General features: G+C 45.4%; 1 protein-coding gene across 1 annotated transcript in view; it reads left to right on the top strand.

Annotated features, from left to right (window-relative positions):
* Positions 1-15,933: 15,933 nt before the first annotated feature.
* The window catches only part of LASP1 (LIM and SH3 protein 1), a 61,749-nt gene continuing 60,983 nt past the window's right edge, over positions 15,934-16,699 (top strand). The window contains exon 1 of the mRNA XM_084804943.1: positions 15,934-16,236. Within this exon, the coding sequence (XP_084661069.1) occupies positions 16,168-16,236 (69 nt within the window). The 5' untranslated portion in view covers positions 15,934-16,167. The remainder of the gene's footprint in view (positions 16,237-16,699) is intronic.

Raw genomic sequence — 16,699 nt, 5'->3', positions numbered from 1 at the left:
GGCTCCAACCTGAAGAAGGGAATGGGAGCGTTACCAAATGATTTATTGCCACTTTACCAGGATACAACACCAGAGGGTGCTAATGTCCAACACTTGCTGACAGCCCTAGATGTTTTTGTATTGTTTATTAATTGAAAATTGTTCGTTTATTTTTTAGTTGTTCTTTTTTTTAAACAAGTTGGATCCACTCCACAACCAACTGGCTTGAGAATCTTCATAACAGTCTTTTTTCCACTTGTGATTCCAAGCATCTGTGCTTTCATGTCAAGAACTACTGAAGTGGATTTGGAGACTTCCACTGTCAAATTAGACTGGAACTCAATAGATTCCCCCACAGTTCCATAGCCATGGAAATTGGGCATAGAGATCTCACTCTAGGTTTGATCTATGAATCACACAGCACTTCCTTTGTTACACAAGTTGTTCTTTGTAATTGACAGAGTGGCTCTTTTGAGCCTCAATTCCCATACAAAGGAATATTGATAGACAAGTTGGTAAGGCTAGAGCATCCATTAGTCATGCTAAGTATGGTATAGAGCAAAGCCCAATCCAAGATATAGGGAGAGTATCAGAGAGCAGTGTGTGTGTGTGTGTGTGTGTGTGTGTGTAGGGATGTTCCCAAATTCCAAGAAAAGAAAGAGATCAGTTTTTATGTGAGAGTGAAAAAGCTGCCTGCTTTTGTGTGTGATCTGTGCCAGCATATGTATGAGGAAAGAAAGCTGATTATAGATTTTCATTTTTAGATGAGAGGTGATAGTTGAGAGAGATGGATGGCCTCCAAAATAGCACAAGATTCCCAACCACATCCTTCAGGACTGGCAGAAATGACCCTCACACAGTCATTTAATTTGTGTCAGATAAATAGGCTGAGCTCTGAAGTGCAAGGTGTAGTCAGTTTTGGATGTTCTCCTTCCAGATGGGAATTAACCCCCCCCCCCAACACACACACACACACACACACACACCACCCAGTTTCCAGAACCAAAAGGCAGAACCTCTGAGGGACAAGTTGGGAGATTTCTCTGTGGGGGTTTTTTTCTTAGAAGGCTGACCATTCTGAGAGGGAGGGATCAAATATTTGAACTGGGAAGGTTGCATAGAAAACTTGGGGTGAGATAAACAGGAGTAAGAAAGGGTTGAAGGGCCAGCATTAAAAATGCATATGGGGCCTTTTATGGGCCAAAAGATAGGTACAAATATAAAATGAAATAAAACAAGCACCTATCATTTGTTTCTATATTAAAAGAGCTTTCAAACCTTACTTCTTTCTTTGTTCCCTCATGTGTATATCTCCAAACATGCTTGATGTGATGTGGGACCTCCATGATCGACCCTGCTAATATATTTGTGTTAGATTAAAAGCGGCCATGGGAGACCCTACTTGGGTCAGGACCATGGGGCACTGGGGCTTTTTTTTAACCCATGCTATTTTCCTGATAGAAATTCCCTCCTTCCAGGCTGCTAACAGCCACAGATGAGAGGGATGTGTGCCGTACAGGTACCTTCCCTCCCGCACCTCCACAGTTAATAAGAGTTGAGGGATATTTCTATCTGAGAAATGGTGCAGGGGGGAAACCTCTTTAGAATCCTCCCCAGACCAAATCATCCTGCCACTAGCTGCTTTTAATCAAAGAAAAAGATACTGGGAGATGTGATCATGGATCTCCTATATCACATTAATTTTGATCCTTAGACTGTGAAACCATCAATAGGGAGATGAAAAAAATGCTGTTTGTCTCTGTAATCATTTTGGTTCTACACAGAACAAGCAAAGAAATACTTTTATTTGGCCAGCAAGAATTTTAAATGCAATATGCCAAGTTCTCAGGTCACACAATACTCTTCCTCAGCTTTGACATAAAAGCAAACAGATGAAAAGGAGACCAAGATGGGTCGGAGCTTTTAAAAAAGGAAATTCTAAAGGCACAATTACAAACAATTCCAACAAGAAAAAAGGCAGAAGACAACAGAAGAAGCTAATGTGGCTTCACAAAAAGCTTAGAGGTGACCTGAAAAATAAAAAGAACACATGTAGGAAGCGGAAAGAAGGCCAAGCTACAAAGGGAGAGTACAGGCAGGTAGCACAGAATTGCAGGGATGGCGTCAGGAAGGCTAAAGCGGAGAACGAGCTGAGGTTAGCGAAGGATGCTAAAAGCAACAAAAAGGCTTTCTTCAGCTACGTGCATAGTAAAAAACAGAGGAAAGAAGTGGTGGTTCAGCTATTCAATAAGGATGGCAAAATGATAAAGATGACCAAAGAAAGGCAGAAGTGCTCACTTCAGTCTTCTGATGGGTGAAGTGCCAGATGACTGGAGGAGGGCTATAAAGCGATCAGTCTGTAAGCACCTTGAAAACAATGCAGTGATTACTCAAAGCCAACATGGATTTGTCAAGAACAAATCCTGCCAGACAAATCTGATCTCATTTTTGATCAGCTAACCTCCCTTGTGGACTGTGGGAATGCTGTAGACATAATATATCTCGACTTCAGCAAAGCTTTCAACAAAGTGCCCCACGATATCTGATGAGCAAACTAGCTTAAAGTGGGCTAGATGAAACAATTATTAGGTGGACCTACAGTTGGCTACAGAACTGGACTCAAAGAGTGTTTATCACTGGGATCTTCTCAAACTGGGGAGAGGTAACGAGCGGGGTACTGCAGGGCTCAGTCCTGGGCCCAGTGCTCTTCAACATTTGTATTAATGACTTGGAGGAGGCAGATGACACAAAATTGGGTGGGATAGCTAATACCCTGGAAGACAGAAACAGAATTCAAATTGATCTTGATAGGCTGGAGCGCTGGGCAGAAAACAACAGAATGACATTTAATAGGGATAAATGCCGAGTTCTGCACCTAGGAAAAAGAAACCAAATGCAGTTACAAAATGGGCAAGACTTGGCTCAAAACACTACAAGCGAGAAGGATCTTGGAGCTGTTGTAGATCACAAGGTGAGTATGAGCCAACAGTGTGATGTGGCTGCAAAAAAGGCAAATGCTCTTTTGGGTTGCATTAATAGACGTATAGCTTCCAAATCACGTGAAGTAGTAGTTCCCCTCTACTCAGCACTGGTTAGGCCTCATCTGAGTACTGTGTCCAGTTCTGGGCACCACACTTTAAGAAGGATGCAGACAAACTGGAGAGGGTTCAGACGAGGGCAACGAAGGTAATCAGGGGACTGGAAACAAAGCCCTATGAAGAGAGACTGAAAGAACTGAGCATGTTTAGCCTTGAGAATACTGAGGGGAGATATGATAGCGCTCTTCAAGTACTTGAAAGGTTGTCACAGAGAGGAAGGCCAGCATCTCTTCTCGATCATCCCAGAATGCAGGACACAGAATCATGGGCTTGAGTTACAGGAAGCCAGATTCTGGCTGAACATCAGGAAAAACTTCCTGACTGTTACAGCAATATGACAATGGAACCAATTACCTTGGGAGGTAGTGAGCTCTCCCACACTGGAGGCATTCAAGATGAAGCTGGATAGCCACCTGTTAGGGATGCTTGGACTTAGATTCCTGCACTGAGCAGTGGATTGGACTCAGTGGTCTTGTAGGCCCCTTCCAACCCTACTATTCTATGATTTGTACCACAGCATAGCATTTTTAACTGCATCTTCACGTCTGCACACTTTTCCCCTTTTAATTCTATTATGGTTAAATTTTACATCTGCAGACTTCTTCAGCCACATGTGGAGGAGGGTCAACTCAGCTGTGGAAAAGCTGAGAACACTACCCCACCCAGGGCTGAAAGGAATACCCGTAACAGCAACCATGGGTAAAGCATTTGCCTGTATGAGGGTTCTGCATACACCCCATCATGAATAAATGCACTTACTTACTACAGATGTTGGCCCACTTGTGTATTGTTAGCACATCAGCAGTCCAATTAAAAATTACATTCAAAAGGGGTCCCAACTGTACTGAAAAGATACAGTTCATGAATATTACCGAGTCGCAGAAGAACTAGAAGCTCACTGTTCACAGTTCAGCCTCTTCACTTTCAACCTGCTTTCTCCCCTCTTCTCTCCCACACCCCTCTCCACATATTAGCTCTCAGCTTGGCTTCTCCTTCTACAAGGCACAGCAAGCACAGCAGGGCAGTCAGTTACTGGGTCCTAGAAGAGGGATGCACCTCTTCCTTTTTGATCAATTAGCCTTGTCCACAACAGCAGTGTTTTTTGCCAGATTATCCCAGGGACTCAGCTGCCTATCCAATCTTGGGGTGGGGGGTGGGGGTTCTAGTCCCTTCCGCTTCCCATCTTCCAGGGTTCCTGTGTCCAGAGAGGCTTATGCCGCACTGGTTCCTTGCAGTACAGGAATTACATGCTGCCTCCTTTCCTTCAGTGCCAGTGTATAAAACTCCTCCCCTTTCCTTGCTGTATGACTCAACAGACATGTGAGTATAAATATGTATGTGGGGATATGAGTACATGTATATGTGATGTCTTATACTTACTGTCTTTCTTAGATAGGTAGATAGATTTCTTTCACACACACACCCTTAGGGTTCCACACCATTCTTACTTCCAGTTCCTAGTAACCATTTCTAAATTCCCACAGCCACACAGGAATTAATGTAAAAACTAAAATAAAAAGGGGGAGGGGGTAGAAGCTCACTTGTGCTACAATGGTTGGAAATAATCATGCCCTGGATCTGCCCCCACCCCCGCTGCACACCTTCAAATTCTTATGCTCACTAGAGAAACCTGCTTTTTTCTCCTTTGCTATTTTTAAAAATTCTGTGGTTTTAAAAAGAAGAAAGGTAGTTAGGTTGTTGGGGTTAGGAAAAAGACAGATGAGCAGGGAAGTAAAAGATGGCATACAACGTCTGATTTTAATTTTTGTTGTTGAGTAAGAGATATAATGAATACATGTTTTGGAAAGTTGGGCCTTCTATCTCTTTTCAATTCCAGTAATGTTATTTGACAGATAGAATTTAAAGCAATATTTTTGTCTGTCCCTATTCATAACATGATTTCCCAGAGAGATGAATGCGGTGCAAAACAGATTTGAATAGGACAATTAGAGCTAGAAGAGACAGCCTATGGAGAAGTGAGTACTTGGCCAGAAAAGGAAGGCGTGCCCTTAGCTCAGTGGCAGAACACATATATTGCATATTTAAAATCCCACGTTCAATGCTCGGCATCTCCAGTTAACGGATCTCAGGACTGGGAAAGACCATAACTTATGATCCCTGGAGACTCAGAGTAAACAACACTGGGCCCACTGACAAGTGGAATATCATGCTTTCATGTTAAGTGAGATACAGTACTGAGCTTTGCCTCCAGAAAGCTTTGCTTCACGAGAAGCAGACACGGCTCAGCACCTTGGCTCCTTTAGAGTTTTGGCTGGTTCTGACTGAAACCCAGAATGGAGTCACAGTCCCACCTAAATCAGAGTCCTCAGACTCCACTAGGCAGATATTCAACTTGTACAAACTTTTAAATTGCTTACTTTATTTATTATTGGCATTTGTACCCTATGTTTATGTTCCCAGGGCAGCTAACAAAGGAAAGGAAAGGTTCCTCCTGCGCAAGCACCGAGTCATTGCTGACTCCTAGAGGGACGCCGCTTTTGCTGGCGTTTTCATGGCAGACTGTAGCAGGGTGGTTTGCCATTGCCTTCCCCAGTTGTGACTAACAAAACCCCAAAACAAATGACATAGCAAATATATATATGTGCACACACACACAAACTGAAATCGTATACATATGTCTACTCAGAAAAAAGCCCCATTGAGTGCAAGGGGGCTTACTCCCAAGTAAGTGTATATAGGATTGCGGCCCCAAACCAGCAATTCTAAAAGACTTCTGTATCTCCATGCTCAATAAATTGTTGCAGCTGTTGAATTTCTGCCTATCATGCCACCTTAGAAAGACATAGGAACTCTTATCCCAACCACCACCCCATGCCTATTTCGGGGGGAACCTGTGACCACAGTGCTATCAGATTTAATATATATTTAGGTGGAAAATTGCCAAGGAAGTCCAACACAGCCACAATTGACTTCAAAAGAGGAAACTTCTCTAAAATGAAGGAACTGGTAAAAAGGAAGCTGAAAGAGGTAGTCAAGAGGGTTAAATCCCTTCAAAATACTTGGATGTAACTCAGAACCATGATAATAAAAGCTCAGCTGGATTGTATACTACAGGTTACGAAAGGTAGCACCAAGTCCAAGAGGTTACCAGTTAGATTAACAAGCAGTATCAAGGAAGCTGTTAGAGAAAAGAAGGCTTCCTTCAGAAAATGGAAGCTTTGCCCAAATGAGGAGAACAAAAGGGAGCACAAACTTGCACATAGGAGATGCAAGCAGACAATAAGAGATGGAAAAAAGAATTTTGAGGAGCATATTGCTAACAACATCAAGGCTAACAATAAAGAATTCTTTAAGGGTGCATCGTATGCATGTTGGGGAATGTTGGGAGTTGTAGGACTTTGTCTAAATGTGCATAGGATTGCACCTTAAATCTATCAGAAGCAAGAAACCAGCAATGGAGGCAGTTGGACCGTTGGATGACAACGGAGTTGAAGGAGTACTAAAGGAAGATAAGGAGATTATGGAGAAGATGAATAAATTATTTTCATCTGTCTTCACTGCAGAAGATACCTGTGCCTGAACTGTTGTTTTCAGGAAGGGAGTCTGAGGAACTGAGGCAAACAGTGGTGACAAAAGATGAAGTTTTCAACCTTATTTACAAATTGAACATTAATAAACCACTAGGCACAGATGGTACCCATCCTAGAGTTCTTAAAGAACTCAAATATTAAATTGCTGATCTTCTAACAAAAATATGTAGTATGTCTCTAAGATCAGCCTCTGTACCATAGGACTGGAGAATGGCCAATGTAATGCCAATTTTTAGAAAGGGATCCAAGGGGGACCTGGGAAATTACAGGCTGGTTAGCTTAACATCTGTTCCAGGTAAATTGGTTGGAAGCATTATTAAAGATAAAATAATAAGCATAGAGAAGGACAAGCCCTGCTGAAAAAGAATCTACATGGCTTCCCCAAAGATAAGTCATGTATCACTAACCTTTTAGAGTTCTTTGAGAGTGTCAATAAACATGTGCACAAGGGTAATCCGGTAGACATTGTTTACTTAGGACTTCCAAGAGGCTTTTGCCAAAGTTCCTCACCAAAGACTCCTGAGCAAACTTAGCAATCAGCAAATGTAGCAGTCATGGAATATGAGGAGAGGCCCTCTTATGGATCAGTAACCGGTTAAACAACAGAAAACAGAGAGTAGGAATAAACAGCAAATTCTCCAAATGGAGGGGTGTAAATAGTGGGGTCCAACAGGTATCTGCATGAGGACTAGGGATGCTGGAGAAATCCGCTGCAGACTCCAATGAGGCCGGATTCCCAAGAATCCAACTTGCGAGTCCACAGTGGGCCGTCCCCCCCTTACCTGCGTGTCCTCTAAATTTCACATGGGACAGCTCTCCGGCTTTATAAAAGGCAAGATAGGCTAATTACAGCCTCAATTTAGGTAGAAGTAAGTGCTTTACGCCCCTTCATGGATCACTGCCTTGTTGTGGCGAAGGGGCTTGCGTAACTCAGTGAAGCCATAAGCTATGCCGTGCAGGGCCACCCAAGACGGACAGGTCATGGCAGAGAGTTCTGACAAAATGTGGTCCACTGGAGAAGAAAATGGCAACCCACTCCAGTATTCTTGCCAAGAAAACCCCATGGAACGTATCACAAGGCTAAAAGATATGACGCCGGAAGATGAGCCCCTCAGGTCGGAAGGTGTCCAATATGCTACTGGGGAAGAGCAGAGGGTATTTCCAAGTAGCGCCAGAAAGAGTAAAGCGGCTGGGCCAAAGCCGAAAGGACACTCAGCTGTGGATGTGTCTGGTGGTGAAAAGAAAATCCGATGCTGTAAAGAACAATATTGTTTAGGAACCTGGAATGTAAGGTCAATGAATCAAGGTAAGCTGGAGGTGGTCAAACATGAGATGGCAAGATTGAACATCGACATCTTGGGAATCAGCGAACTAAAATGGACAGGCATGGGCGAATTTAATTCAGGTGACCATCATATCTACTATTGTGGGCAAGAATCCCTTAGAAGAAATGGAGTAGCACTCATAGTCAACAAAAGGGTGGGAAAAGCAGTACTGGGGTACAATCTTAAAAATGATAGAATGATCTCAGTACGAATCCAAGGCAAACCATTCAACATCACAGTAATTCAAGTCTATGCCCCAACCACTGAGGCTGAAGAAGTTGAGGTTGATCGGTTCTATGAAGACCTACAACACCTTCTAGAACTAACACCAAAAAAAGATGTCCTCTTCATCATAGGGGATTGGAATGCTAAAGTAGGAAGTCAAGAAATCACCGGGATAACAGGCAGGCATGGCCTTGGTGTACAAAATGAAGCAGGACAAAAGCTAATAGAGTTTTGCCAAGAGAACATGCTGATCATAGCAAACACTCTTTTCCAACAGCACAAGAGGCGACTCTACACATGGACGTCACCAGATGGTCAATATCGAAATCAGATTGATTATGTCCTTTGCAGCCAAAGATGGAGAAGCTCCATACAGTCAGTAAAAACAAGACCTGGAGCTGACTGTGGCTCAGATCATGAGCTGCTTCTTGCAAAATTTCGGCTTAAATTGAAGAACGTCGGGAAAACCACTAAACCGTTCAGGTATGACCTAAGTCATATCCCTGATGAATATACAGTGGAGGTGAGGAATAGATTTCAGGGATTAGACCTGATAGACAGAGTGCCTGAGGAACTATGGACGGAGGTCCGTAACATTGTTCAGGAGGCAGCAACGAAATCCATCCCAAAGAAAAAGAAATGCAAGAAAGCAAAGTGGCTGTCTGATGAGGCTTTACAAGTAGCTGAGGAAAGAAGGGAAGCGAAAAGCAAGGGAGAAAGGGGAAGATATACCCAACTGAATGCAGAGTTCCAGAGAATAGCAAGGAGAGACAAGAAGGCCTTCTTAAATGAACAATGCAAAGAAATCGAGGAAAACAACAGAATGGGAAAGACTAGAGATCTCTTCAAGAAAATTGGAGATCTCAAGGGAACGTTTTGTGCAAAGACGGGCATGATAAAGGACAAAGCAGGCAGGGACCTAACAGAAGCAGATGAGATTAAGAAGAGGTGGCAAGAATACACAGAAGAACTATACAGGAAAGATCTGAATGTCCCTGACAGCCATGATAGTGCGGTCACTGAACTTGAGCCGGACATCCTAGAGAGTGAAGTCAAGTGGGCCTTAGGAAGCATTAGTAACAACAAAGCTAGCGGAGATGACAGCATTCCAGCTGAGCTATTTAAAATCCTAAAAGATGATGCTGTTAAAGTGCTGCATTCAATATGCCAACAAATCTGGAACACTCAACAGTGGCCACAAGACTGGAAAAGGTCAGTTTACATTCCAATTCCAAAGAAGGGCAACGCCAAAGAGTGTTCAAACTACCGCACAATTGCGCTCATTTCACATGCCAGCAAGGTGATGCTCAAAATCCTACAAGCTAGGCTTCAGCAGTATGCGAACCGAGAACTACCGGAAGTACAAGCTGGGTTTCGAAGAGGCAGAGGAACTAGAAATCAAATCGCCAACATTCGCTGCATCATGGAGAAAGCAAGAGAATTCCAGAAAAACATCTATTTCTGCTTCATTGACTACGCTAAAGCCTTTGATTGTGTGGATCACAACAAACTCTGGCAAATTCTTAAAGTGATGGGAGTACCATACCACCTTACCTGTCTCCTGAGAAACCTGTAGGAGGGTCAAGAAGCAACAGTAAGAACCAGACATGGAACAACCGATTGGTTCAAAATTGGGAAAGGAGTACGACAAGGCTGCATACTGTCACCCTGCTTATTTAACTTATATGCAGAGTACATCATGAGAAATGCCGGGTTGGATGAATCAGAGGTCGGAATTAAGATTGCCGGGAGAATTCTCAACAACCTCAGATACGCAGATGATACCACCCTAATGGCAAAAAGCGAAGAGGATCTAAAGAGCCTCTTGTTGAGGGTGAAAGAGGAGAGTGCAACAGCTGGTTTGAAACTCAACATTAAAAAAACTAAGATCATGGCATCTGGCCCCATCACTTCCTGGCATATAGAAGGGGAAGAAATGGAAGCAGTGACAGATTTTACTTTCTTGGGCTCCAAGATCACCGCAGACGGTGACTGTAGCCATGAAATTAAAAGACGTTTGCTCCTTGGGAGGAAAGCTATGGCAAACCTAGACAGCATAGTAAGAAGCAGAGACATCACCTTGCCGACAAAGGTCCGTCTAATCAAAGCTATGGTTTTCCCAGTAGTAATGTATGGCTGTGAGAGCTGGACTATAAGGAAGGCTGAGCGCCGAAGAATTGATGCTTTCGAACTGTGGTGCTGGAGAAGACTCTTACGAGTCCCCTGGACTGCAAGGAGGTCAAATCAGTCCATCCTAAAGGAAATCAACCCTGAGTGCTCATTGGAAGGACAGATACTGAAGCTGAAGCTGAAATATTTTGGCCACCTAATGCGAAGAGAAAACTCCCTGGAAAAGACCCTGATGCTGGGAAAGACTGAAGGCAAAAGGAGAAGGGGACGGCAGAGGATGAGATGGCTAGATAGCATCACGGATGCAATGAATATGAACTTGAGCACGCTCCGGGAGAGAGCACAGGACAGGAAGGCCTGGCGTGCTATGGTCCATGGGGTCACGAAGAGTCGGACACGACTGAACGACTGAACAACAACAACAAAAGTGCTTTACGGCCACAAATGGTGTAAAATATGACAATTATGGCTGTAATTTTCCCATGATAGGTGAATGGCAGCCACTATTACCATATCTCAACTTTTATAAAGGCAGAGAGCTACCACGAAAAATCCAGCAGACACACCGGGGTTCTGGGGAAATTTGCACAGCCCCAAGCAGCCTATATTTCCCCACGGTGGACCCTCCCCCCCCCCCGACCTTGGCAGGTTCACCCATCCCTAGTTAGGACTAATGCTTTTCAACTTGTTCATAAATTATCTGGAATTAGAAGTCAGCAGTGAGGGGTCAAGTTTGCTGATAACACCAAATTATTTAGGGTGGTTAAAGCAAAAAGGGATTGTAAAGAGCTCCAAAAGTATCTCTCCAAACTGGGAAAATGGGCATCAAAATGGCAAGGTTCAGTGTAAACAGGTATAACATGATGCATGTTGGTGCAAAAAATCCAAATTTCACATATATGCTGAAATTATCTGAGCTAGCAGTGACTGACCAAGAAAGAAATCTTGGGGTTGTGGTGAACAGCTTGATGAAAATGTCAACCCAGTGTGTGGCCGCTGTAAAAAAAGGCAAACTCCATGTTAGGCATAATCAGGAAAGGAACTGAAAATAAAACTCCCAAGATCATACTCTCCTTATACAAATCTATGGTGAAAGTACAGTTGGAACACTGGGTACAGTTCTGGTCACAGCACATAAAAAAAGATATTGTAGATTTGGAAAAAGTACAGAAAAGAGCAAATAAAATTATCAAGGGCTGGAGGAACTCCCCTCCGAGGAAAAGTTACAACAACTGGGACTGGTTAGCTTAAAGAAAAGGTGAGTGAGGAAAGACATGATTTGTTGTTGTTCAGTCGTTAAGTCGTGTCCGACTCTTTTTTTCCAGGGCCAGATGAACTGCATCCTAGAGTCATAAAGGAACTGGCAGAAGAACTCTCAGAACGCTGTCTATTCTCTTTGAGAAATCATGGAGGACGGGGGAAGTGCCAGATGACTGGAGGAGGGCTAACGTTGTCCCTATCTTCAAAAAGGGTAAAAAGGAGGAACCTGGGAACTACAGACCAGTCAGTCTGACATCAATCCCTGGGAAAATTCTGGAGCAGATCATAAAGCAATCCATCTGGGAGCACCTTGACAACAATGCCGTGATTACTCGAAGCCAACATGGATTTGTCAAAAACAAGTCCTGCCAGACAAATCTGATCTCATTTTTTGATCAAGTAACCTCCCTTGTAGACCGTGGGAATGCTGTAGACATCATATACCTCGACTTCAGCAAAGCTTTCGACAAAGCTAGATATCCTGATGAGCAAACTAGCTCGAAGTGGGCTAGATGAAACAACGATCCGGTGGATCCACAGTTGGCTACAGAATCGGACTCAAAGAGTGCTTATCAATGGGACCTTCTCAAGCTGGGGAGAGGTAACGAGTGGGGTACTGCAGGGCTCAGTCCTGGGCCCAGTGCTCTTCAACATTTTTATTAATGACTTGGAGGAGGAGGTGCAGGGAATGCTGATCAAATTTGCAGATGACACAAAATTGGGAGGGATAGCTAATACTTTGGAAGACAGAAACAAAATTCAAAGTGATCTGGATAGACTGGAGTGCTGGGCAGAAAACAACAGAATGGCATTTAATAGGGACAAATGCCAAGTTCTGCACCTAGGAAAAAGAAACCAAATGCACAGTTACAAGATGGGGGATACCACACTACGAGCGAGAAGGATCTTGGAATTGTTGTCGATCACAAGCTGAATATGAGCCAACAATGTGATGTGGCTGCAAAAAAGGCAAATGCTATTTTGGGCTGCATTCATAGAAGCATCGCTTCCAAATCCCGGGAAGTACTAGTTCCCCTCTACTCAGCACTGGTTAGGCCTCATCTGGAGTACTGTGTCCAGTTCTGGGCACCACACTTTAAGAAGGATGCAGACAAACTGGAGAGGGTTCAGAGGAGGGCAACAAAGATGATCAGGGGACTGGAAACAAAGCCCTATGAAGAGAGACTGAAAGAACTGGGCATGTTTAGCCTTGAGAAGAGAAGACTGAGGGGAGATATGATAGCACTCTTCAAGTACTTGAAAGGTTGTCACAGAGAAGAAGGCCAGGATCTCTTCTTGATCATCCCAGAGTGCAGGACACGGAATAATGGGCTCAAGTTAGAGGAAGCCAGATTCCGGCTGAACATCAGGAAAAACTTCCTGAGTGTCAGAGCAATACGACAATGGAACCAATGACCTGGGGAGGTGGTGGGCTCTCCCACACTGGAGGCCTTCAAGACGAGGCTGGACAGCCATTTGTTGGGGATGCTCTGACTTGGATTCCTGCATTGAGCAGGGGGTTGGACTCGATGGCCTTGTAGGCCCCTTCCAACCCTACTATTCTATGATTCTATGATTCTTCGTGACCCCATGGACCACAGCACGCCAGGTCTTCTTGTCCTCCGCTCTCTCCCGGTGTGTGCTCAAGTTCATATTAATTGCATCGGTGATGCTATCTAGCTATCTCATCCTCTGCCGTCCCCTTCTCCTTTTGCCTTCAATCTTTCCCAGCATCAGGGTCTTTTCCAGGGAGTTTTCTCTTCGCATTAGGTGGCCAAAATATTTGAGCTTCAGCTTCAGTATCTGTCCTTCCAATGAGCACTCAGGGTTGATTTCCTTTAGGATGGACTAATTTGACCTCCTTGCAGTCCAGGGGACTCGTAAGAGTCTTCTCCAGCACCACAGTTCAAAAGCATCAATTCTTCGGCGCTCAGCCTTCCTTATAGTTCAGCTCTCACAGCCATACATTACTACTGGGAAAACCATAGCTTTGATTATACGAACCTTTGTCGGCAAGGTGATGTCTCTGCTTCTTACTATGCTGTCTAGGTTTGCCATAGCTTTCCTCCCAAGGAGCAAGTGTCTTTTAATTTCATGGCTACAGTCACCGTCTGCAGTGATCTTGGAGCCCAAGAAAATAAAATCTGTCACTGCTTCCATTTCTTCCCCTTCTATATGCCAGGAAGTGATGGGGCCAGATGCCATGATCTTAGGTTTTTTAATGTTGAGTTCCAAACCAGCTGTTGCACTCTCCACTTTCATCCTCAACAAGAGGCTCTTTAGATCCTCTTCGCTTTCTGACATTAGGGTGGTATCGTCTGCGCATCTGAGGTTGTTGAGAATTCTCCCGGCAATCTTAATTCCGACCTGTGATTCATCCAACCCAGCGTTTCTCATGATGTACTCTGCATATAAGTTAAATAAGCAGGGCGACAATATACAGCCTTGTCGTACTCCTTTCCCAATTTTGAACCAATCGGTTGTTCCATGTCCGGTTCTTACTGTTGCTTCTTGACCCTCATAGAGGTTTCTCAGGAGACAGGTAAGGTGGTCTGGTACTCCCATCTCTTTAAGAATTTGCCACAGTTTGTTGTGATCCACACAATCAAAGGCTTTAGCATAGTCAGTGAAGCAAAAATAGATGTTTTTCTGGAATTCTCTTGCTTTCTCCATGATCCAGCGAACGTTGGCGATTTAATCTCTAGTTCCTCTGCCTCTTCGAAACCCAGCTTGTACTTCCAGTAGTTCTTGATTCACATATTGCTGAAGCCTAGCTTGTAGGATTTTGAGCATAACCTTGCTGGCAGGGGTCCACAAAAAATTATGCATAGTGTGGAGAAAGTGGATAGTGAGACATTTTTCTTCCTCTCTCAGAATACTAGAACCTTTATGGTCAATCCATAAAGATGATTGGTGGCAGATTCAGGACAGAAAAAAGGAACTATTTCATCACACAGTGCATCCTTAAACAATGGAATTTTACTACCACAAGAAGTAGTGATGGCCACCAATTTGGATGGCTTTAAAAGGGGATTAGATAAATTCATGGAAGGTAAAGCTATCGATGGCTATTATACTGATGGGTATATGCTACCTCTGCCTATGTACACCAGTTCCTGGGGAACATGGGTGGGAAGGTACTGTTGCACTCATGTCCTCCTTATGGGTTTCTCATGGGCAGCTGGTCTGCTACTGTGTGCTCAGAATGCTAGACTAGATGGCCCTTGGACTGATTCAGCACAGCTCTTCTTACGTTTTGTTTTTCTTCCAGTAGAGAACATGTTTTTTCACAACACAGCAACCAAAAGCAAATCTGCCACTCCTGTACTTTTAAAAATCTAGATGACATGTAGAAATTCAACAGCTGAAGCATTTTCCATTCCTGTTTTTCCACCTGTTGAATTCCTGCCTATCACAAGGCTTTTAAAAGCAAGGGAGCCCTTTGAGCTGGGTGGCAGAGGATTTGAACCTTACCAGCAGAGAAGCAAAAAGTCACATTCTTATCTAATTTGTTTTGGGAAGGAGAGTTGTTGGTAGAGGGTATGATCATTTCAAAACAGCGCCACGAACAGGAATCCTGTAACTCTGCATGAGTTTTGTTTGACGGTGTTACTTTATTTAATTTACATTGATGCCTGTTTGACTCTTGCAGCCCAATCCTATGGTTGTTTACTCAAAAATAAATTGCACTGTACTCATAGAATCATAGAATAGTAGGGTTGGAAGGGGCCCACAAGACCATCGAGTCCAACCCCCTGCTCAATGCAGGAATCCAAGTCAGTTGGGACTTACTCCCTGGAGCGTGTGCATAGGGAGGGGAGTAGCTTTAACCCAGCCTTCCCCACCCCAGCCCCCTCCAGGTGGGTTAGACTACCACTCCATCATCCCCAACCAGTGGCCGTGCTGGCTGGGGACGACGGGGGGTTGTAGTCCCACAATACCTGGAGGGCACCAAGATGAGGAAGGCTGTGCTCTAACCACTTTTACAACGCAGTCCTATATCTACTCAGAAGCAAGCCCCTTTGACTTCAACGGAGCTTACTCCCAGGTAAGCGGGTAGTAGAGGAAGATTTTCTAAAAGTAGGAGCCGGAAGCCCTCGCTAGGAGGTACATAGATAGATATGTATGTATACGCACAGCCCGTTGCGTAGTGGCCCCTTCTCAGAGAGAGACCTCAGCCTGTTTTTCGGGTTCTCCTCAGCGGCTTCGCTCGCCAAACCTCCCCCCCCCCCCGGCGCGGAGGCGCCCCTCCCCCTTCGCTACGCCGTTGCTTCAGGGCCCTCGCGCGCCCCGCCCCGCCCCGCCCGGCATCCCCTCCCCCGAATCCGCCCCCTCCCCTTTCTCCGCCGCTGAGCGCGCGCGCGCGCGCTCAAGCTGACGAGGAAGAGGGCGGAGGCGCGGGAGGAGAGCGCGAGCCGCCAGCCGAGCCACTCGCCGCGCCCCTTCCCTCAGTCGATTCCAGCCGTTGCCGGGGCGGCTTCCTGCCTCGCCTCGCTTTGCGTCGCCCCGCCGCGGGCGCGGTTTTCGAGGCAGCGGGGGCCCACGCACTCTCTCGCCCCTTCCTCTTCATTGGCAGGCACGCTCCCCGCTGCGGCCGCCATGAACCCCAGCTGCGCCCGCTGCGGCAAGATCGTTTACCCGACCGAGAAGGTGAACTGCCTCGACAAGGTGGGTGCTCCAAGGGGAGGACGAGGACCGTTGGGCGGCGGGCGAGGCGGCGTGCCGGGGGAAGGTGGCGGGCTTGAAGGGGTGGGGGGGAACTGAGGGGGTGGGAGTCAGGAAGGCGAGAAAGCGGGGGTGGGTGGGGTGGGGTGGGGAGCGAGAGAGGCGGGTCTGGGGCTCGCCTTCCACGGTGGGGAGGGGGCGAGTAGAACCAGTTGGAAGTGTGTGTGTGAGAGAGAGAGAGAGAGAAAGAAAGAAAGAGAGAGAGAGAGGCGGGAGAAGCGGAAGAGGGGAATTGCTGGCCGCCGGTGCGGGCGGGGGGGCGCGCGCGAAGGTGTAAGGCGTGAAGGTAGTGGGATTTCTTGGGGAAGACGGGCGAGTTGGAGGGGAAGAATGCAGGCCCCAAAGTGAGGAATTGCCGGAAGGAGAGGGAGGAAGGTGAGGGCGAGTAAGTGTGTAGAAGGCACAA

The sequence above is a fragment of the Heloderma suspectum genome, chromosome 6 (genome assembly GCF_057233095.1).
Source record: "Heloderma suspectum isolate Gila_16-S chromosome 6, 16-S_ref, whole genome shotgun sequence".
In the NCBI taxonomy this organism is placed as follows: domain Eukaryota; kingdom Metazoa; phylum Chordata; class Lepidosauria; order Squamata; family Helodermatidae; genus Heloderma; species Heloderma suspectum.
The sequence above is the reverse complement of the archived record's forward strand: the minus strand, read 5'-3'. Positions and strand labels throughout refer to the sequence as shown.